Source organism: Sprattus sprattus (assembly GCF_963457725.1).
Source record: "Sprattus sprattus genome assembly, chromosome: 9".
In the NCBI taxonomy this organism is placed as follows: domain Eukaryota; kingdom Metazoa; phylum Chordata; class Actinopteri; order Clupeiformes; family Clupeidae; genus Sprattus; species Sprattus sprattus.
The window spans coordinates 28,123,204-28,145,850 of record NC_137928.1 but is presented as its reverse complement, the minus strand read 5'-3'; the positions used below and the strand labels follow the sequence as shown (position 1 = coordinate 28,145,850).

At 46.3% G+C, this 22,647-nt stretch overlaps 1 protein-coding gene across 1 annotated transcript in view; it reads left to right on the top strand.

The window, feature by feature from the left end:
- Positions 1 to 22,647, top strand: part of LOC308370420 (membrane-associated phosphatidylinositol transfer protein 3-like) — a gene marked incomplete at both ends in the record, with an annotated part of 106,606 nt that overhangs the window by 38,254 nt on the left and 45,705 nt on the right. The window contains 3 exons of the mRNA XM_080845072.1: positions 5,837 to 6,026; positions 6,444 to 6,566; positions 16,360 to 16,541. Of these exons, the coding sequence (XP_080701198.1) occupies positions 5,837 to 6,026; positions 6,444 to 6,566; positions 16,360 to 16,541 (495 nt within the window). The remainder of the gene's footprint in view (positions 1 to 5,836; positions 6,027 to 6,443; positions 6,567 to 16,359; positions 16,542 to 22,647) is intronic.

The window sequence follows — 22,647 nt, the reverse complement described above, 5'->3', positions numbered from 1 at the left end:
AAGGGGTAACGTCACAGGGGGAGAGCGTGAGAGTTCGTTCCCAGGTCTCCAGAAGGGGTAACGTCACAGGGGGAGAGAGGGTGAGAGTTCGTTCCCAGGTCTCCAGAAGGGGTAACGTCAAAGGGGGTCTCTGACCTGCGGTGAAGGTCACACAGGAGGCTCACACAGGGGATGCACCACACACACACACACACACACACACACACACACACACACACACTCCCTCAGCGCCCAAAGCATTTCTACACATTTAGACCAGGGCAAAATGTGTGCTGTAAAACCCACCATTAAGTCACAAGTGCAGCAATTAGTTTAGCCTCATCTGGAGCGTCGCTTATCTGCCCTGTGTTGGGCTGTGCCGTTCCGGCTGGGCAGCGGCGGTGGGGGAGGGAAGGGGATATTGATGAGTCCTCAAGGTTGGGCCATCTTGTGTGGGCCTGGAGAGACTGCAGTGAGGGATTTATCTGATTCCTTGCCCTTATCACCTGCCTGTCACACCCAATAGGTTGGGAGCTTCCTATTATAATGACAGGCTCCTCTCGCTCTCCCTCTCTATCCCTGGGCTCGCACAAATATGATGGAATACAGCAGTGGAGGAGAGCTATTTCTGGACGTTTGTCGAATACAAATAAGAATTAATCAAATCTGATCAATATCTTGCCTGCTGGAACTCGTCTCGGCAGATGTTTTCAGTGCTTCGGTTCTGCTTGCATGGTTAATGCTCGGGGAGGGCTCAGGCTAACAAAAGGTGTTACAAAACTCCATCTCCCATGAACACTCCAGCATGTGTGCCTCTTTGAGCTCTGACGAGTGTTAACGCTTGTCCCACAGGAAGTGAGCAGCGACCGCAACACCACCGAGATCTGGCCGCGGCATCTGCTGTGGGAAAAGGAGCTATTTGAAAAAGTTTAGTCCTCGCTACTACTCTGGGGACAGCCTCCCCAGCCGCTGACTCACCGGTGTACATTTCTAAAGAGAACATGGATGCCAACGGGGTCAGCGGGAACAGCGGCAGCGCCGTCTGGTTCAGGTGACTCACCGAGTCAACAACACCGCCAAGGCAGCAAGGGAGACGTATGGTGAAAATGTGCCGTTTTGTGCCATAGTGAGGTAAACACTTGGGACAATGGTTAAATGGTAAAATGGCTGGCGTTGTGTGTGTGTCTTTGGTAAAGTCCCAGGCTGAGCCACCACTATGTGTGTGTGTGTGTGTTTTTACGGAGGGGCACTGCAGCTGTTGGGGACACCTCATTAGCTCGGTGGCCTCTATCTGCCGCTGTCTGCCACAGCCTTCCTTAATGAGGAGAAAAGATAAATAGCCCATGATATGCCGCTGTTCCTTTCCATTACTGGCTAATACGGCTCCTTCCGCGCCAAGAGCATCAAGCTAAATGATGTGAAACAACCTTTTGTGTCGAAAATGAAATTGTATGAGACTGGGATATAATTGGAGATGGGTTGTTTTGATGACTGTGCTGGAACTTAGAGTGTCAAGATGGGACATGGTGGACACAGTGATGGGATTTACTAAAGACTGGATGGTCCAAATCATGCTCAGTAAGTTGTCACTGCTTTCTGACTGTATCTTTGCCATGTGGAGACGGCCATTGGCAGTCCTGCCAGCCTTGGGGAAGTTGAGCACTGAAGTGCTGGATGCGAGTCAGACAAGTGAAGATTCAGGTTCCTTTTTAAATCCCGCTCCTGTTGTCAGCTCTCCAGTGCAATCTGTTTGCATGGCTTCCCTCCACCTTTCCGTTTGCTGATGTATAATTTGAGTCTATCTGACGAAGGCAAATTAGTGCCACAGCTTTCTGCAGCTGGCATTGGTTTGCATATGCACCGGCTGAATTAGCCTAGATTGCAGGGATACATAACCAAGGCACAATGGCAAGGGGTTTTCAGCGCCCCATGTGTGCTCCTTGAACTTGCTCCTGTCGTGAGGATTGCTTAATTGAGCAGGGGGCCATGTTGGTGAGGCTCGTTATGGTAATGCCCCTGTGTCTCGCCGTGGGGGTGGGGGCTAGCAGGGTTGGCTGGGGCGTGGGTGGACCTGGTGCTAACATGACAGGAGGACAGGAGAGCGAGCTGCCCTCCACTCTGCCCCGGGTACGCCCTTACAGAACAGTGCCAGGCTCTCTGCCGCTCCGCGCTCTGGCAGGGGGGCTCGATGTGCCATCTGTGGCCAGGGAGGCGCCCAGACAGAGACGAGGAGGTGCAGGACGGCTCTACTTCGTTGGCACACGCCTGTCTGATGAGCACCACCCTCTTCTGCTCATTTCTTGCCATATAGGCCATTCGTTTTGGGGAGTAATATGGGGCTGTGTACTGAGGGAGACTGAGAAGAGGCCTTAGCCACAGAACAGTGTGCAGAACAGTGGGATTGAAGTGGTATCGCCGGTATCAGCTGCTCCAGCATATGTGTGTTTCCACTTTGTGTCTGTCTCTCCCTCTCTCTCTCTCTCTCCTTCCATCTTGTCCTTGCTCTCAAACATGTCCCCCTCAGCTGCTATTTATCCAAAAATAAAAGCGTGGAAGAAGGCGACGCTTGACTTAACCACGCGACTTATCATCAATTCACCTGGGAACCTCAGCCTTCCTCGTCCCCACTCGGTAATGGCGGCTTGTTCTCATGGCGACTGCTGGGGAGTATGTCTCGCTCGCAGGCTGAGTTATTGCTGTGCTCCCTGCCCCCTACCTGGCCTACACATCCATTTCCTTTACATGCACACACACACACACCCATTCCCTCTACACAGTGGCGGCTGGTGACATTTTTTTGAGGGGGGGCGCAGTTCGGCGGCGCGGTTTAAATAGCACTCCACGATGAGAAGAAAACAGGTTTTGAGTAAACCATTTGTTACTGAGGTTAAAAGACTGCATATTTCTGCTTTCACTACATGAGATGGTACATATGGGTGTGGTCTGCAATGGGAATAGGGACCAATCCGCACTGCACTGGATTACATCAATATGAATGATTGTTACACTATAACAATTACACATAACCAATATTATTAAGACACATATAATAGTGGACATTACACTAAGCAACATAGGTCTCATTCGTATTATATTTACAGTATGAGCTGTATGAACTCATCCTTATTACATAAGTCAATATAAGATCACCTATAAGAGAACATGCTAATGGCTACTATTATGCTATTTATAATGCTAATCGCAAATCGCTGCTAATAGCAATGTAATCCCACTACTAACTTCATGAAACACACTTACTTTTATCAGGTACGCACACAATGCCTCACATCGGATTTGAAAAAATGATGATTGGAAAACTAGGCACTCAGTATGTTTAACAACTTAACTATTACTGCCACTGAATTGGCTTGGAATGAAATGTATCGATATAACTGTTAATCTTAAATGAGGGAGCTACACACGTCACACCATTACTAACAGAGTCTTTCGTACAATATTAAAAAAAAACAAAGCTTTATTTCAAGAACACACACAGTGCTCAACACTATCCAATAACAACTATCAAAAAACTGTAACTTGAAAACGCATTACTCACTGAACAGCCCGCTATAAACTGCGGTTAGCATTCAGGCTGGAGAAGTAGCCTAAAGGTCCTCCCGCGATCAGTGGTTGTCTGTTAAATTTTTAAATCCGGACGTTCCCTGTGTTCTAGTTTCTTCTTATCGACATCTGATCGTCGATTGAAAGGTGTTCCACGAATAGATACAACTGAGTTTTCAGTCGCCATACTCTCAGATTAAAAGTTTCTGCTCTGCTGGCTATGATTCTTCCGTAGATATGTGATATTTAAATCTGATGTGAGGGAATAACAAAAGGTCTCTGATTGGACAGTCCTGTCAGCATGATATATAAGAAACCCTTTCATTGGCTGGGGGCGCAAGTGAAGTGCGCCCATGGCTCGAACTGTCATCCGCCAATGAGAAGCTGTCCTTGCTCAAATGTTCCTGCCCCTTTTTTTGGCTCCCATAGACTTCCACTTGGCCGGCGCCCACAGGGAGGCGTGGCTTCTCTCTCAGTGATAACGAATGGCAATATATTCTATTTGGTCACATTTAAGTGGTTTTTGACGGGGTTTTTTTTAGTTTTTTTTCATCTCAAAATTGTAGGGTGGGCGGCGCCCCAGCGCCCTGTATTGACGCACCGCCACTGCCTCTACATGCACACACACACACACACACACACACACACAGACGCACATACAGTAATCTCTCACTCTCTCTCTCTCTGTCTCTGTGTGTGAGGGAGACAGACACACAAATAAACTTACTGACATACTCATCCATATGCACAGCTTCTGTGTCTCACTGTCACACACACACAAACAGACACACACACACACACCTCATCCATATCTCCTGACTCCCACACAAACCCATGGCTCAAAGACGTCACTCCTGTTGCTTCTCTTGCACACTTTGTCCCTCACTTCTTCCTCACTCACACACACACACTCTCTCTCTCTCTCTCTCTCTCTCTCTCTCTCTCTCTCTCTCTCTCTCTCTCTCTCTCTCTCTCTCTCTCTCTCTCTCTCTCTCTCTCTCTCTCTCTCTCTCTCTCTCTCTCTCTCTCTCTCTCTCTCTCTCTCTCTCTCTCTCTCTCTCTCTCTCTCTCTCTATGTACTGTATATAGAATCATCCTTATCATCCTTCTCCTACCCAGCCTGAAAGGGGGCTTGGCATCCTCCCTCCCGCTAGACCTGGCAGGTCTGTACTGGTGGCTGCTGCAGGTGTCTGGTTGTGCTGGTGGCTGCTGCAGGTGTCTGGTTGTGCTGGTGGCTGCTGCAGGTCTCTGGTTGTGCTGGTGGCTGCTGCAGGTCTCTGGTTGTGCTGGTGGCTGCTGCAGGTCTCTGGTTGTGCTGGTGGCTGCTGCAGGCGGACTGGTGCCAGCAAGCAGGGGCTAAAAACAGGAGTCAGAGTTCTGGGGCCGCTGCCAACTCAGCTCAGCACAACACCACACAGCTCCGCTCCGCACTGCCTGCCTGCCTGCCTGCCAAGCTGCCTCATCCTGACAGGAGGCAAAAAGTCACGCTGACGGCCACCGAGATGGTCTGATTCATGTGTTTGTACGCCAAGGCACTTTATTGATGTTGAAATTAAATATGCCTCCTTGTTTGAAGTTGTTGGCCAAGTGCCCTGCGCCACAGGGCTGTCCGACAGCAGGCTCATTTTAAATCCCCAGTGTGACCTCTTATCAGGGACCCATCACCAATACTGTACGGAGGATAATTGGTTCTGGTTTTACACCCGAGTGGTATTAGTGTGAATGTATGTATCGAATGTCCTAGAAATAAATGATGAAAATATATATTTCATGTCTTTCTATTTGTCATGCTGTTGGATTTGTATAGGAGCTGAACATATTGATGCTAAAGCTAAACCTTTAAATAGGTTGTAAAATCCTTTACTCACAAATGAAGGGTGAATTTTGGCCAATAATTGAGCCACTGTTTCCACATCCTGCACCTGAGCCACTATTCTACATAGGCATTGATCTAATAATTGTGTTTTGGAATGACTGATGAATCATGTTTGCAGCCAGCCAGCAAGCCAGCCAGTCAATCAGTATGATAATTGATCACAGATGAATTCCTCCTTAAGTCCTTTTTCAAGCTCTAGTCAATATGACAATCCATGTGGTAAGTGATTATGGACGAATGTAGCAATAACTAATAATGACAGGGCCTATCCACTCCTCTCTGTGTCACTAATCAGTTTGACAGTTGATTACATCTTGACTTGTCCCTGTCTCCCCACTCTGAACCCCTACCCCTACATCTGCACCTGTTATCTATGACAATATGAATAATGGAGCCTTCACCTCATCATGTCTCCCTCAGCTTGAACCCGTACAGCTATGACGAGAGCTGCGTGTCTAGCAGTGTGGACCACCTCCCTCTGGCCGCTCTCCCGCTCCTCGCCATCGCCGCCCCGCACTACCAGGACGCCGTGGCCACAGTCATCGCTCGTGCCAACCAGGTCTACCACAGCTTCCTGCAGTCCCCGGATGGCGAGGGCTTCAACGGCCAGGTAAGCGCACACTAATACCAGAGACTGGGAATTCCATGCCACTGTGATAAGGCACTGGTGATTTAATCAGCCCCATCCGACTCTGAGGAGAGAGTATTTATGTCTAGGACTGCATTGTTAAGGCTAGCATTAGCAGTCGACAGCATTAAAAGCGGCTTGGTCTTTGTGGTTTGGGAGATGTTGAAGGAGCCTGTGCACACACCATCACCCACATCAAACACTGTAAGAGGCTCAGTTAGCAAGTGGGATGCCTTTGTTATTGTTTTAAGTCCCAATTAACTGTGCGTTATTGACTGTGTGATCGAGCGGAGGCTTTAGCGGCGACTCCCTCTCTCACTCCCGTCGCTGTGCTGTTGATTGAGCTCTGATGGAGTAGGGGCTAAATCAGTTGTGTGTGTGTTGGGTGTGGTGGGCCAGGTGTGTTTGTTGGGCGACTGTGTCGGGGGGGTGCTGTGCTTCGATGCCCTCTGCTTCAGCAACAGCCAGCGCCCAGCCAGCCCCTGCAGCAGCAGCAAGACCAACAGCACCGAGAGCCTCAAGGTATGACATACACACACACACAGATATACACACCAGCGTTTCTGTTGTCGGGTAATTGCCGGACTTTGACCGGAAAAAAATGTAAATGTCCGAAAATATTATATCTCACCGGTCAAATTCTCTGATTGGATATTCTTAAAAATCCCGTCCCGCAAACACAATCTGAATTTGACAACAATCCTAATATTTAGGCCTCATTTTGACCGGCAACATTTTTCTCTAGCGGAACCTCTTCTACACACACACACACACACAGATACACACACAAATACACGCGCACACACACACACACACACACACACACACACACAGACATACACACACACACTGATACACAAACACAGACACACACAAACACCGACAGACACACATACACACACACAAATGCAAGCATGCCCACAGACATACACACAGACATGAAAGCACGTGCACACACACACACACACAGACAGGTAGATACGTACACAAGCACAAACTATATATGTACATCTCTACAGTACTGAGTGCCTAATGGTATTGAGAGATGCATGCATAAACACATGTCACACACAAACACACATATGTATGTACACTCAAAAGCACAGACTCATGTGCTTTTATGTATGTGGATTCATGCATAATCAGACATCTACTATGGATGCCTGAAGAACAGGAGACGTATATTAGCATATATACAAACACATACACCCATACACTAAGCCCATTCAGAGAGCTGCAACCATCCTGAGGGACTAGAGTGAAGTACACTGCTCTGAGAGATGTCCACACATACAGTGATTTCACCGCTCTGTTAAGGCGTCCAAACATACAGTCAAAGTCAGTTTTTTATTGTCACACAGCAGGACCCACAACACCAGACACATGCATTTTGGCGGCGACACACACACACACACACACATGCTGATGAGGTCGCCGGTGAAATTGTCCTTCTGCTTTTAACCCATCCTGAAGTCCTTGTCCATCCTCAAGGGGCTCCAGGAGCAGTGGGCAGCCTTTTTACGGCGCCCGGGGACCAGGCCAAGTGTTCAGTCCAATCTTGGTCAGGGACGGAGGAGATCGATCTTTCTGCTCTTTGGCATGTTTTTGTGTTTGGGTTCTATACGGCAGAAACCCTTGTGAACACGGGGAGAACATGCAAACTCCACACAGAGAGGCCCGGGAGATAGCCCACCTTAAGCACTGAAGGTCTGGGGAGGACCTGCCCCCCAGAGCCAACAGCGCCTCATGTGGGAATCGAACCCATGACCTTCTTGCTGTGAGGCGGAAGTGCAAGCCTCCACACATACAGTGATTTCACTGCTCTGTTGAGGCGTCCACATATACAGTGATTCCACTGCTCTGTTGAAGCGTCCACACATACTGTGATTCCACTGCTCTGAGAGGCGTCCACACATACAGTGATTGAACTGCTCTGAGAGGCGTCCACACATACAGTGATTCCACTGCTCTGAGAGGCGTCCACACATACAGTGATTGAACTGCTCTGAGAGGCGTCCACACATACAGTGATTCCACTGCTCTGAGAGCCGTCCACACATACAGTGATTTCACTGCTCTATTGAGGCATCCACACATACAGTGATTCCACTGCTCTGTTGAGGCGTCCACACATACAGTGATTTCACTGCTCTGTCAAGCGTCCACACATACAGTGATTCCACTGCTCTGAGAGTCGTCCACACATACAGTGATTCCACTGCTCTGAGAGCCGTCCACACATACAGTGATTTCACTGCTCTGTGAAGCATCCAGACATACAGTGATTCCACTGCTCTGAGAGCCGTCCACACATACAGTGATTTCACTGCTCTGTTAAGCGTCCACACATACAGTGATTTCACTGCTCTGTTGAGGCTTCCACACATACAGTGATTTCACTGCTCTGTTAAGCGTCCACATATACAGTGATTTTACTGCTCTTTTGAGGTGTCCACACATACAGTGATTTCACTGCTCTGTGAAGCGTCCACACATACAGTGATTTCACTGCTCTGTTAAGCGTCCACACATACAGTGATTTCACTGCTCTGTTAAGCGTCCACACATGCAGTGATTTCACTGCTATGTTGAGGCGTCCACACATACAGTGATTTCACTGCTCTGTTAAGCGTCCACACATGCAGTGATTTCACTGCTATGTTGAGGCGTCCACACATACAGTGATTCCACTGCTCTGAGAGGCGTCCACACATACAGTGATTTCACTGCTCTGTTGAGGCATCCACACATACAGTTATTACACTGCTCTGTTTATCCGTCCACACATACAGTGATTTCACTGCTCTGTTGAAGCGTCCACACGTACTGTGATTTCACTGCTCTGTTAAGCGTCCACACATACAGTGATTTAACTGCTCTGTTGAGGCTTCCACACATACAGTGATTTCACTGCTCTGTTAAGCGTCCACATATACATTGATTTTACTGCTCTTTTGAGGTGTCCACACATACAGTGATTTCACTGCTCTGTGAAGCGTCCACACATACAGTGATTTCACTGCTCTGAGAGCCGTCCACACATACAGTGATTTCACTGCTCTATTGAGGCATCCACACATACAGTGATTCCACTGCTCTGTTTATCCGTCCACACATACAGTGATTTCACTGCTCTGTTGAAGCGTCCACACATACTGTGATTTCACTGCTCTGTTAAGCGTCCACACATACAGTGATTTAACTGCTCTGTTGAGGTGTCCACACATACAGTGATTTCACTGCTCTGTGAAGCGTCCACACATACAGTGATTTCACTGCTCTGAGAGCCGTCCACACATACAGTGATTTCACTGCTCTATTGAGGCATCCACACATACAGTGATTCCACTGCTCTGTTTATCCGTCCACACATACAGTGATTTCACTGCTCTGTTGAAGCGTCCACACATACTGTGATTTCACTGCTCTGTTAAGCGTCCACACATACAGTGATTTAACTGCTCTGTTGAGGCTTCCACACATACAGTGATTTCACTGCTCTGTTAAGCGTCCACATATACAGTGATTTTACTGCTCTTTTGAGGTGTCCACACATACAGTGATTTCACTGCTCTGTGAAGCGTCCACACATACAGTGATTTCACTGCTCTGAGAGCCATCCACACATACAGTGATTTCACTGCTCTGTTGAGGCGTCCACACATACAGTGATTTCACTGCTCTGTCAAGCGTCCACACATACAGTGATTCCACTGCTCTGAGAGTCGTCCACACATACAGTGATTCCACTGCTCTGAGAGCCGTCCACACATACAGTGATTTCACTGCTCTGAGAGCCGTCCACACATACAGTGATTTCACTGCTCTATTGAGGCATCCACACATACAGTGATTCCACTGCTCTGTTGAGGCGTCCACACATACAGTGATTTCACTGCTCTGTCAAGCGTCCACACATACAGTGATTCCACTGCTCTGAGAGTCGTCCACACATACAGTGATTCCACTGCTCTGAGAGCCGTCAACACATACAGTGATTTCACTGCTCTGAGAGCCGTCCACATATACAGTGATTCCACTGCTCTGTGAAGCGTCCAGACATACAGTGATTCCACTGCTCTGAGAGCCGTCCACACATACAGTGATTTCACTGCTCTATTGAGGCGTCCACACATACAGTGATTCCACTGCTCTGAGAGCCGTCCACACATACAGTGATTTCACTGCTCTGTGAAGCATCCAGACATACAGTGATTCCACTGCTCTGAGAGCCGTCCACACATACAGTGATTTCACTGCTCTGTGAAGCGTCCAGACATACAGTGATTCCACTGCTCTGAGAGCCGTCCACACATACAGTGATTTCACTGCTCTGTTGAAGCGTCCACACATTCTGTGATTTCACTGCTCTGTTAAGCGTCCACACATACAGTGATTTAACTGCTCTGTTGAGGCTTCCACACATACAGTGATTTCACTGCTCTGTTAAGCGTCCACATATACAGTGATTTTACTGCTCTTTTGAGGTGTCCACACATACAGTGATTTCACTGCTCTGTGAAGCGTCCACACATACAGTGATTTCACTGCTCTGAGAGCCGTCCACACATACAGTGATTTCACTGCTCTATTGAGGCATCCACACATACAGTGATTCCACTGCTCTGTTTATCCGTCCACACATACAGTGATTTCACTGCTCTGTTGAAGCGTCCACACATACTGTGATTTCACTGCTCTGTTAAGCGTCCACACATACAGTGATTTAACTGCTCTGTTGAGGCTTCCACACATACAGTGATTTCACTGCTCTGTTAAGCGTCCACATATACAGTGATTTTACTGCTCTTTTGAGGTGTCCACACATACAGTGATTTCACTGCTCTGTGAAGCGTCCACACATACAGTGATTTCACTGCTCTGAGAGCCATCCACACATACAGTGATTTCACTGCTCTGTTGAGGCGTCCACACATACAGTGATTTCACTGCTCTGTCAAGCGTCCACACATACAGTGATTCCACTGCTCTGAGAGTCGTCCACACATACAGTGATTCCACTGCTCTGAGAGCCGTCCACACATACAGTGATTTCACTGCTCTGAGAGCCGTCCACACATACAGTGATTTCACTGCTCTATTGAGGCATCCACACATACAGTGATTCCACTGCTCTGAGAGCCGTCCACACATACAGTGATTTCACTGCTCTGTGAAGCATCCAGACATACAGTGATTCCACTGCTCTGAGAGCCGTCCACACATACAGTGATTTCACTGCTCTGTGAAGCGTCCAGACATACAGTGATTCCACTGCTCTGAGAGCCGTCCACACATACAGTGATTTCACTGCTCTGTGAAGCGTCCAGACATACAGTGATTCCACTGCTCTGAGAGCCGTCCACACATACAGTGATTTCACTGCTCTATTGAGGCGTGTAGAACCTGATAATGTAATAATTTCCTGATAATGTAATAACCCTGATAATGTAATAAAAAAATCCCTCATAAGTCCCTAAAAGATGTAATAAAACCTGATAATGTAATAATATCCCAATAATGTAATAAAGTGCATTTCCCAATAATGTAACAATCGCCATACCAATAATGTAATAAAATGTTACATTAATGGGAAGTTATTACATTATCAGGTTAGCCTCAATTTTGCAGAACCTGATAATGTAATAAATTCCTGATATTGTAAAAACTTTGGTCAGTGCTGAAATGTTGGGACACCAGTTATTCAGACCAAGTAGTGATGCTGTGTAGACAACCACCCACTATTGTTTTGCTCATATTTTGATCCCAATGGTATAGGCCTTTAGCCTCGCAAGCCAAACCTGTACAGCAAGAAGCTGTACAAGGGTCTGGCACAACACGATTTTCAGTGTGGGCGGGATTAACGGTTGTCTGTTAAGTTGCCTCTGCACGCAATGCCACACAATAGGAATGGCGCTACAACCAATCCGAGCGACTGACGAATGACAAAAGACGATTTGATTGGCCTGGTACAGTGTAATTTTTAAGGGACATTGCCACACAAAATCAAAAGAGAATTTGATATAAATCAAATAGCGAAATGTCAGCTATTGATGATCAATGAGGACTTAGAAACTCAATGCTCTATGTGCCCATTAGCTGCCGGTCTATAACATACCAAAATGTTCTCATTATTTCTCTATTAGTTGATTACCACTGAATATCCCTTTCACCATTGTAAAAATTGTGCATTCGCAATCATATAAAATATATACTGTATCTGCTAATAGTGAAGCAGCAGGTCTCTGGACAGCTTCACTGTTTGGACCTCTGAAACTGGAGACCTGATGCTACAGCACCAACCAAAGTTATTACAATATCAGGTAATTATTACATTATAAGGTTTTGCAAAATTGAGGCTAACCTGCACTTTATTACATTATCGGGGTATTATTACATTATCAGGTTTTATTACATCTTTTAGGGACTTATGAGGGATTTTTTATTACATTATCAGGGTTATTACGTTATCAGGAAATTATTACATTATCAGGTTCTACAAGGCGTCCACACATACAGTGATTCCACTGCTCTGAGAGCCGTCCACACATACAGTGATTTCACTGCTCTATTGAGGCGTCCACACATACAGTGATTCCACTGCTCTGAGAGCCGTCCACACATACAGTGATTTCACTGCTCTGTTGAAGCGTCCACACATACTGTGATTTCACTGCTCTGTTAAGCGTCCACACATACAGTGATTTAACTGCTCTGTTGAGGCTTCCACACATACAGTGATTTCACTGCTCTGTTAAGCGTCCACATATACAGTGATTTTACTGCTCTTTTGAGGTGTCCACACATACAGTGATTTCACTGCTCTGTGAAGCGTCCACACATACAGTGATTTCACTGCTCTGAGAGCCGTCCACACATACAGTGATTTCACTGCTCTATTGAGGCATCCACACATACAGTGATTCCACTGCTCTGTTTATCCGTCCACACATACAGTGATTTCACTGCTCTGTTGAAGCGTCCACACATACTGTGATTTCACTGCTCTGTTAAGCGTCCACACATACAGTGATTTAACTGCTCTGTTGAGGCTTCCACACATACAGTGATTTCACTGCTCTGTTAAGCGTCCACATATACAGTGATTTTACTGCTCTTTTGAGGTGTCCACACATACAGTGATTTCACTGCTCTGTGAAGCGTCCACACATACAGTGATTTCACTGCTCTGAGAGCCATCCACACATACAGTGATTTCACTGCTCTGTTGAGGCGTCCACACATACAGTGATTTCACTGCTCTGTCAAGCGTCCACACATACAGTGATTCCACTGCTCTGAGAGTCGTCCACACATACAGTGATTCCACTGCTCTGAGAGCCGTCCACACATACAGTGATTTCACTGCTCTGAGAGCCGTCCACACATACAGTGATTTCACTGCTCTATTGAGGCATCCACACATACAGTGATTCCACTGCTCTGAGAGCCGTCCACACATACAGTGATTTCACTGCTCTGTGAAGCATCCAGACATACAGTGATTCCACTGCTCTGAGAGCCGTCCACACATACAGTGATTTCACTGCTCTGTGAAGCGTCCAGACATACAGTGATTCCACTGCTCTGAGAGCCGTCCACACATACAGTGATTTCACTGCTCTGTGAAGCGTCCAGACATACAGTGATTCCACTGCTCTGAGAGCCGTCCACACATACAGTGATTTCACTGCTCTATTGAGGCGTCCACACATACAGTGATTCCACTGCTCTGAGAGCCGTCCACACATACAGTGATTTCACTGCTCTATTGAGGCGTCCACACATACAGTGATTCCACTGCTCTGAGAGCCGTCCACACATACAGTGATTTCACTGCTCTGTGAAGCGTCCAGACATACAGTGATTCCACTGCTCTGAGAGCCGTCCACACATACAGTGATTTCACTGCTCTATTGAGGCGTCCAGACATACAGTGATTCCACTGCTCTGAGAGCCGTCCACACATACAGTGATTTCACTGCTCTATTGAGGCATCCACACATACAGTGATTCCACTGCTCTGAGAGCCGTCCACACATACAGTGATTTCACTGCTCTGTGAAGCATCCAGACATACAGTGATTCCACTGCTCTGAGAGCCGTCCACACATACAGTGATTTCACTGCTCTATTGAGGCGTCCACACATACAGTGATTCCACTGCTCTGAGAGCCGTCCACACATACAGTGATTCCACTGCTCTGAGAGCCGTCCACACATACAGTGATTTCACTGCTCTGAGAGGCGTCCACACATAGTGATTTCACTGCTCTGTTAAGTGTCCACACATACAGTTATTTCACTGCTCTGTTAAGCGTCCACACATACAGTGATTTCACTGCTCTGTTAAGCGTCCACACATACAGTGATTTCACTGCTCTGTTAACCGTCCACACATACAGTGATTTCACTGCTCTGTTAAGCGTCCACACATACAGTGATTTCACTGCTCTGTTAACCGTCCACACCTGCAGTGATTTCACTGCTCTGTTAAGCGTCCACATATACAATGATTTCACTGGTCTGTTGAGCGTCCACACATACAGTGATTTCACTGCTCTGTTGAGGCATCCACACATACAGTGATTTCACTGCTCTTTTGAGCGTCCACAGAGCTGAGCTGGTCTCAGGCCATCCCATACAGGACAGAACTTCTCTCCCTCATCTCAACATCCTCTCTCAACGCTCTCTCTCAACACTCTCTCCCTTTCTACATTCGGTCTCTTACCACTCTCACAGTAGCTCCGTATACATGTGTCAATATAAGCCGCTTATAGCTCGTAAGCTGCTTATAATTGCCTCATGTAACTCACGAAAAAAATATATTTACGCCAATGTCTGAGCCGATCGAGAGAGGTAGTCTACGCCAATCGGTAAGCCGCTTAAATAAGACCGATGTAACATGTAGCTAGTGGTGACAGGTAAGCCGCTTATAGGGAGTGTTATGCGCATGCGTGCCTAATTGGTAGTAGACCACCAGGCTACAGACCGTAAATGTAAATATCAGCAGTAATTAAACAACTGTACTGATATTAAATGTACTACTAACATGCCATTCTCAAATTAAAGCCAGTGACATAGTATTTTGGTGGAGTAAACGATGTGTACCGACAGTTAGCATACCTAGCTAGGTAGCATTACCATTGGATCTGAATGGCAGTTATGCTAAGCTAGCTGGCTATTCCACCACCCGGGCCTCTTTGCCAGTCCGACGAAGGTAAACTTTTATCGGACACTTTTCGCTTGACGAGAGGGGGCAATCAGTATCAGGCAATCCATCAGTCCGGTCATGTTTTCTTGTTGCAGAAGGCCCTTTTTTAAAGATAGGTTAGCCGAAGGCATATGGGATGGCCCTATTGCATGTATTCTCGTTTATTAAGACGTTGATCTAGCTTTCAATTTGGCTGCAAAAACGTAGCCCAGTTCATTGTCAAAATTAAACTCTAGAAAGAAAACGCTATACGTGTATAATCAATGCTATGATGTCACCATGTAATTTTCATTAATATCTTGCTGGAGGCTAATACTAATATGAATGCCATTTGTTAAGTGTTAGTGACAACCCTAATACTGACAAGTGCTCATCATATCAGCCATAAAACAACAGCAGATATCTGGCTTTTAAAAGTTGCCATCCTTCAGTGAGAACAAGACCACTGAAAAGACTTAATCATATTTTTTGTACAGAGATTTGTACTGAGTGTCAGTCGGGAATGCAAGTTTTTGAAAACATTAGGTGGATATTTCATGTTTGTTTATGTCTTTGTTAACATGAGGCGTGTCGGTCCATGTAACAGCTTACCAACAAGAGCCGCTTCCCTTAGAATTTTTCACACCTACTCGCGAAGACGATTCCGTCAGAGCGGCTTACTAAAAAGACACATGTAAACGCAGCTAGTGTCTCTCTCTTTCACTCTCTCTGTTTCATCTCCCTCTCTCTCTTTCCCTCCATGAAGCCTCTCCATAGACCAGGACAAAAAGGCCCCTGTAATAAAAGTAAACACTCTCCCCACAACACAACAGGCAGCGTGAAGCAACTGTAAACTACTTAAAGTGAAGCCGGTATTTAAACAAACACACAAACAGAGAGACAAACAGATATCTTGATCCCCCGATCTGCACAGTACTTACTCACTCCTGACCAGAGAGAGTTTGAGTCATTTGCTCATTTGCACATTTATGTAATCACAGCGCATGTTTAAGTGCATGAAAGTGCACTGTCCCACGCTCTCTCTCTCCCTCCCTTCCTCTCTGTCTCTCTTTCTCTCTCTCTCTCTCTGTCTCTCCCTCTCTCTCCTCCTCTCCCACGCAGGATAGCCCAGGCCTGCTGGGAGAGGTCAGCCCTGGCCTGAGTGGCAGTAAGCGTCTGAGTAAGAGCAACATTGACATCTCGGCCCTGGATGAACATGGACGCCGCAGGCAACCCCTCAGCCGCAAGCAGAGCGACTCCTTTGATGACGCCTCCACTGGACAACACGCCACCTTCCTCAGCAGGTGGAGGACATCACACACACTTGCATATATCACACACACTTACATACATCACACACACTTACATACAGCACCTTCCTCAGCAGGTGGAGGACATCACACACACTTACATACAGCACCTTCCTCAGCAGGTGGAGGACATCACAGGCACTAACATACATCACACACACTTACATACAGCACCTTCCTCAGCAGGTGGAGGACATCACAGGCACTAACATACATCACACACACTTACATACAGCACCTTCCTCAGCAGGTGGAGGACATCACACACACTTACATACAGCCACTTCACAGACTTGCATGTTCAAACAAATATCAAAACTAAGTTTTATAATAATAAGTGCTAAATAACTGAATCAATATATCATGGCATGTAAGATGTGCAGACTTGTGCATTCCTATACAAGATTTCCCCTTTTTCAGCATATTTATGATAACATACGGCGACATTTTCATATTGGCATGTAGGTGGTAGGTTTTTATCTGTAGAATTTATTTCAAATTTCATGAATATTCCATTTCTTGAACCAGATATGACGGTGAAGCGGGTTGCAAAAGATGTGTGAAATGCCTTTTAGCTGCCCATATGGTTGTGTGATCTGGTGATTGCAGTCTTGCAAATCCCCTGAGAATAATGAGAGAGACAGAGCAGAAGCTTTGAGTCAGACTCAAGGGTGGGGTGATTCCTCTCACTCACTCTCAAGTCCTGCATGAGTGTCCTCACTCGGATGCGGACTTTCAATATAAACAGAAAAAGTCATTTCATATATTATGACCGCCGTTTCTGTTTTTTTTTTCTGTTTGCCGATTTTCTGTCAACGATTTCCGGGACACAGAAACACTGGGGTGCACGAAATTTGGTGGGCATGTAGCCTTACTAGATTAGCGTGGAACCACTGATTTTCGTTTTGATCCATTGCACCCCCGTCGGACTGGACCCTTTTTAAAAAGGGTGGGGCGATTCAGTTTTCTGTGAATAAGTCGAAAACCGTAGGGCTTAGGAGGACCACATATTTTTTGTATGTTGGTCTTAAGAGGCCACGTCAACCATTCCACCGCCACCTAGTTACAAATGAAAAAGCAAAAATCGAGTGTTGTAAAAAATGTTAATTGTTAATTGACAAGGTCAGAACTGCACGAAATCGGAGGTGTGGGATCAGTATGCCACCTTCTGATTGCACATTAAGTTTCGTGGAATTCTGTTTACGGGGGGGCATGCAATAAATTGATTTATATGATTATACATCAACTGGCCTATAGGTGGCGCGACACAGTTCTCTTCGAATATCCCGAGAACCGTAGGGCCTTGGAGGGCCAAATTGTTCTTGTATGTTTGTGTCAAGGGGCCATGTCAACCCATACCATAACCAGTCATTACATGTATAGCGCTACCTAGTTAAAAATTAAAAAGCAAAAATGAGGTGTTTTAATCGAATGTCAAAGTGCTCGAAAAATTTCCAAATTTGCCAAGGACATCAAGCCTGTAACCGTCCATCTTCGGTAGAGTTTTTGTCCATGGATGGAGAAAAATGGCTCTGTAGTGCCCCCTAGAACATTGCAAAAAAACCTGCGCATTGGGGTTATTTTGGCGAAGCTTAACGAAATTCGGTATACGTCTTCATCATGCATGGACGCACCAAAAGTTTCTTGACGCCATGGTGGCAGGTCCACAGGAAGTCGGCCATTTTGAGTGGAAGATGCGTTTTGACGCCGTTTGCACACCTCGCATCTGATCGAACTCCTCCGACAAATTTAATGGTAACGCCTTGAAATGTGGTCAGGTTACTCTTCAGCCATGGGCGACTAAAAGTTATATAAGATTTTCTCATTAGTCGGAAGGTGTGGGAGTGGCAGACCCTCAAATTTTGCCAACTTGCCAGTACTTGCCACAAAACACAAAGGGCCTGATTTACTAACAGGATTGCGCCCATTTCAGGCGTAAAATAGCGGTCGTGAACATAAAACGGTATTTACTAAGGGACCGCATTCGAGTAGATGCGCATATTAACGCTTTGGGGGTGTGAACGCGGGAGGGCACGGAAACGTCGATGGAACGTGGGCGTGAAGCGCAATTTAATGGGAGGAGAGAAGGTAAGTGCGCCTAATGATGTATTGCGTGGTATTTACTAAAACTGCCTGGCGAGCGCATGTCTCTAATTTGCGGGATAATTCTCCACCTCATAAAAGCACGTCTTAACCAGGAAGCGCATTTCCATTGAGTCTGAAAACGTTGATATGGCAGCAGTTATAAGAGCAAGGCGAAGACATAGACAGAGACAGCGCACAGAAATATTTTTTTCAACTCGTATAACAATTTTTCAGTTAAGCGAACCACAAATCATTAGACGGTACAGGTTAACCAGCCAATACTTCAATTACTGAACCAGATCAGACACGACTTCGAACCCGCCATCCTGCGATCACATTCCATTCCATCAGTTGTTAAACTCCTGGCAACATTTGCAAATATTGGCATCCGGATAATTTCAAACAGTTATAGCATCTGCAGTTGGTATATCTCAGCCTTCACTCCAAATATTCACCCAGGTACTCAACGCATCGCTACGGCGCACTGGTCAATATACATTTCCCCACTACGATAGCTGAAATTAAACTTTCCGAACGTAATTGGAGCCATTGATCGCACCACATGCAAACAGTCCCACCTTCAATCCACAAACACATTTACCGAAACAGAAAGCACACATATTCAATGAATGTCCAGGTCATATGTGATGCCAACATGACCATTACTTACGTGGTAGTGGTCTGTCCATGACAGTTGTATCTTCCGGAATAGTGCCATCTATCCATGATTGAGCAACGGTGATTTTGGAGAGGCCTGGCTACTTGGTAAATGTATTTGTTTCAGTGGGGATATATTGTAGTGAACCCATGTCCCTTGTAGAACGTATTAATCTCGCCATGTACACATCTATATTGTTATAATAGACAGTTTATGCATGAATGCCGCCAATAGCATATTATTTATAATCGTGTTATTTTAAACATCTCGCTGTAGGTGATGTCGGGCAGAACAACAATATAACCCATTGAATCAGGTTCAGTGATTGAGCGAACGTGAACCAATATATCTATCTCCTCTTCGCTGAACCTTAGTTTTTTCTTCCTCGAATCTCCATGGTGCCAGTAACTTGCAGGCGTCTTTTAACGGTGCGCTAAATAATGATAGCCCAGCGCGAATCTGGTTTGATAAATATCACGGAAAATGCGGGGAAACACCGTCTGGCAAAGGCGCAGATTAAGCTGCGGTCGCAATGTTAATAAGTCAGGCCCTTTAGAGGGCGGAGTAAGCACAGAGTGGCCAGCGCGGATCTGGTTTGATAAATACCACGGAAAATGCGCAAAAACACTGTGCGTTAATACATGGGTTTCTTGTATACAAACATTTAAGGCTGCGCGCGCAAATCCGCGGCAGAAAGCCATCTACCCTAATACAAATGAATACAGAAAGCCCAGTTTAAATGTATTGTTTATTACTTATTTAGCCTACCGATCCCTATTCTGTTGCCCTGAATGCTTGCACACACCCTCAACATATTCCCAAACGTAACCTTGTACATTGTTGAGCCTTTTTCTATATTTTATTTGACGTTAAGAAAAACGAAAAACTGGCAAACGGATGCTTCCTCCTAGGTATACTGAACATCTTACCAACTCTGTTAGAGCAGTTCACCACACAACAACTCCCTGTCATGTTGCCTTCCTCCACAGCTTTCTCATCCACTTCAACGTTACCTTGCTTCTTTCTGCCGCGAGATTGCGCACGCAACCAGTGATGACGTAGCCGAGAAACCCATGAATGTGCAACCGCAGATTAAGCTGTGGTCGCAATGTTAGTAAATCAGGCCCAAAGTCTCTTATAAGTCTTGCGTACATTGTTTGATCCAGAGAAAATGTCTTAGGGTGGACGCTTGATCCAGCCCGAACGCGTACATATGCCTGACTTATATCACCTATAGCGCCACCTGTTGGTGGTTGGAAACTTCACTTTGTTTCCACACCTCTTTATTTGACCTGTTTTAACAAACTACATTGCAAAAGAAAAATATACCAAAACAATCCACAAAAAAGTAGTACACAAAACATTACATAACCAATCATCAAAATCTATCACAAATAATTCCTTTAATACATAAAAATGAAACACAAACCAATTTACACACACAAAACACATAAAAACACACAAACACACTGACAACCATGACTCATTCTGTACCAAAACCTACTGAACAGTTCGGCGGTCATATTTTGTAACGCTTTGCGTTACGTCTAGTTTTCATTAGCATGGAAAGGGATTGATGTCTGCGTGTTGAAGGCGGTGTGTCAGGTGGCGTCTGGCCCTTGTCCAGGTTATCATGGAATGTGTCACTCGCCCTTCTCCTGCTATTTATCAGCATTTGTTGTGTGACAGCCTCGTCTCTCTGCCTGTCTGTCTGCCAGCGCCGTAGCTAAAAATAGTCTGTGTTTGTGCAGGCAAGGAAAACAACAACAACAAATTGCTGCAGGTAAATAGTAGCGCCATTTATGGCAGACGTCTCCTCACCATGGTAGCACAGAGCAGCACCGTGACCGGCTCTCACAACCGCCTGAAGGGGTTCCATCAACCCTCCATCTATAACCCAAAATCACTCCTCGCCATGTCATGGTGCCTCTCTCTGTCTGATGACTCACTGTAGTTAGATGCTCCATCCTGCTTCCTGTGAGGCCAGCTGTGGAGGAGATGCCCCCCAGCCTGGGTGTGCAGTCACTGGGAGGGCACGGTGTGGAGGAGATGCCCCCCAGCCTGGGTGTGCAGTCACTGGGAGGGCACGGTGTGGAGGAGATGCCCCCCAGCTTGGGTGTGCAGTCACTGGGAGGGCACGGTGTGGAGGAGATGCCCCCCAGCTTGGGTGTGCAGTCACTGGGAGGGCACGGTGTGAAGGAGATGCCCCCCAGCGTGGGTGTGGGATCACTGGGAGGGCACGGTGTGGAGGAGATGCCCCCCAGCCTGGGTGTGTGGTCACTGGGAGGGCACGGTGTGAAGGAGATGCCCCCCAGCGTGGGTGTGGGATCACTGGGAGGGCACCGTGTGGAGGGCTGGGTAAAAGCTCCACTTTTGCCCCCAGCAAGGGCGTTTAGCAGCTGCAACAACAGCTTCTGCCCAAGGTTCCACTTGTACAACCACTCTGGTTAAGTACACCTCACAGTACACACTCTGTATCATACATATGCTAACTCCTCATAGAATATGTACTGTATACATACTTCTGTGTCAACCCTGCCTGGCCTTCCTTGGCCCTGCCCACCTAGTGTAGCTGTGCTCTCCCTCCCTCTCTCTAGCAGGTTCATTGGTGCTTAGTTGTGGTTGGTTGGTTCTTCCTAATTGGCTGGGTGATTAAAGGCCTGCTCTCTCCTCTGAGGCCATTTGGCTGTTGTTTTCCTTTTAGCTTGACACCCCTAGACATACCATTGTGTTACAGTGTTGTTTAACATGTATCTTCCACTGTACTGATGTTCTATGCATTCCTTATTCATTCTATTCATCAATGTACTTCATTATTAACAACCTGCGTGTGGCCTCCCCCTCATGTTAGAGCCAAGAGTGAGTAACATCTGTCATACATGAATGTGTTCTCCTTGACACACTCTCACTCACACACACACTCCCCGTAGATGTCTTGCCAACATGACTTGCCTTTTCACACCCTATCTGGACTGTCTGTGTAAGCCGGTTAGGGGGAGCAACAGTGGAAGGGAATGCGTACAAAACAAATGTAAACATGTTAATGTGGTGATGACTCACCAGTGGCTCTTCCTTCTCTCTGCTGGGTATCAGTGATTACTTTTGAACAACGTTTGTCTTGTTCTTGTTCTTCATGCATCTTATCATGCATTTAGAAAGGTTTTTAACCTTTGATAAAGTCAAGGCTCTGATAGCTTTGTCGTAACATTGGTAACAATGCCAAATTGATTAAATGACGCACATCACTGAAGCTTTTTTTTTCTCTTAGTTTTGAGTCTTCAAGAGGCATTGTAGTGCAATTTCTCATGTACGGAATATCCATGTTCCAAGTGGTCTTGAACACGGCATTACAAACGC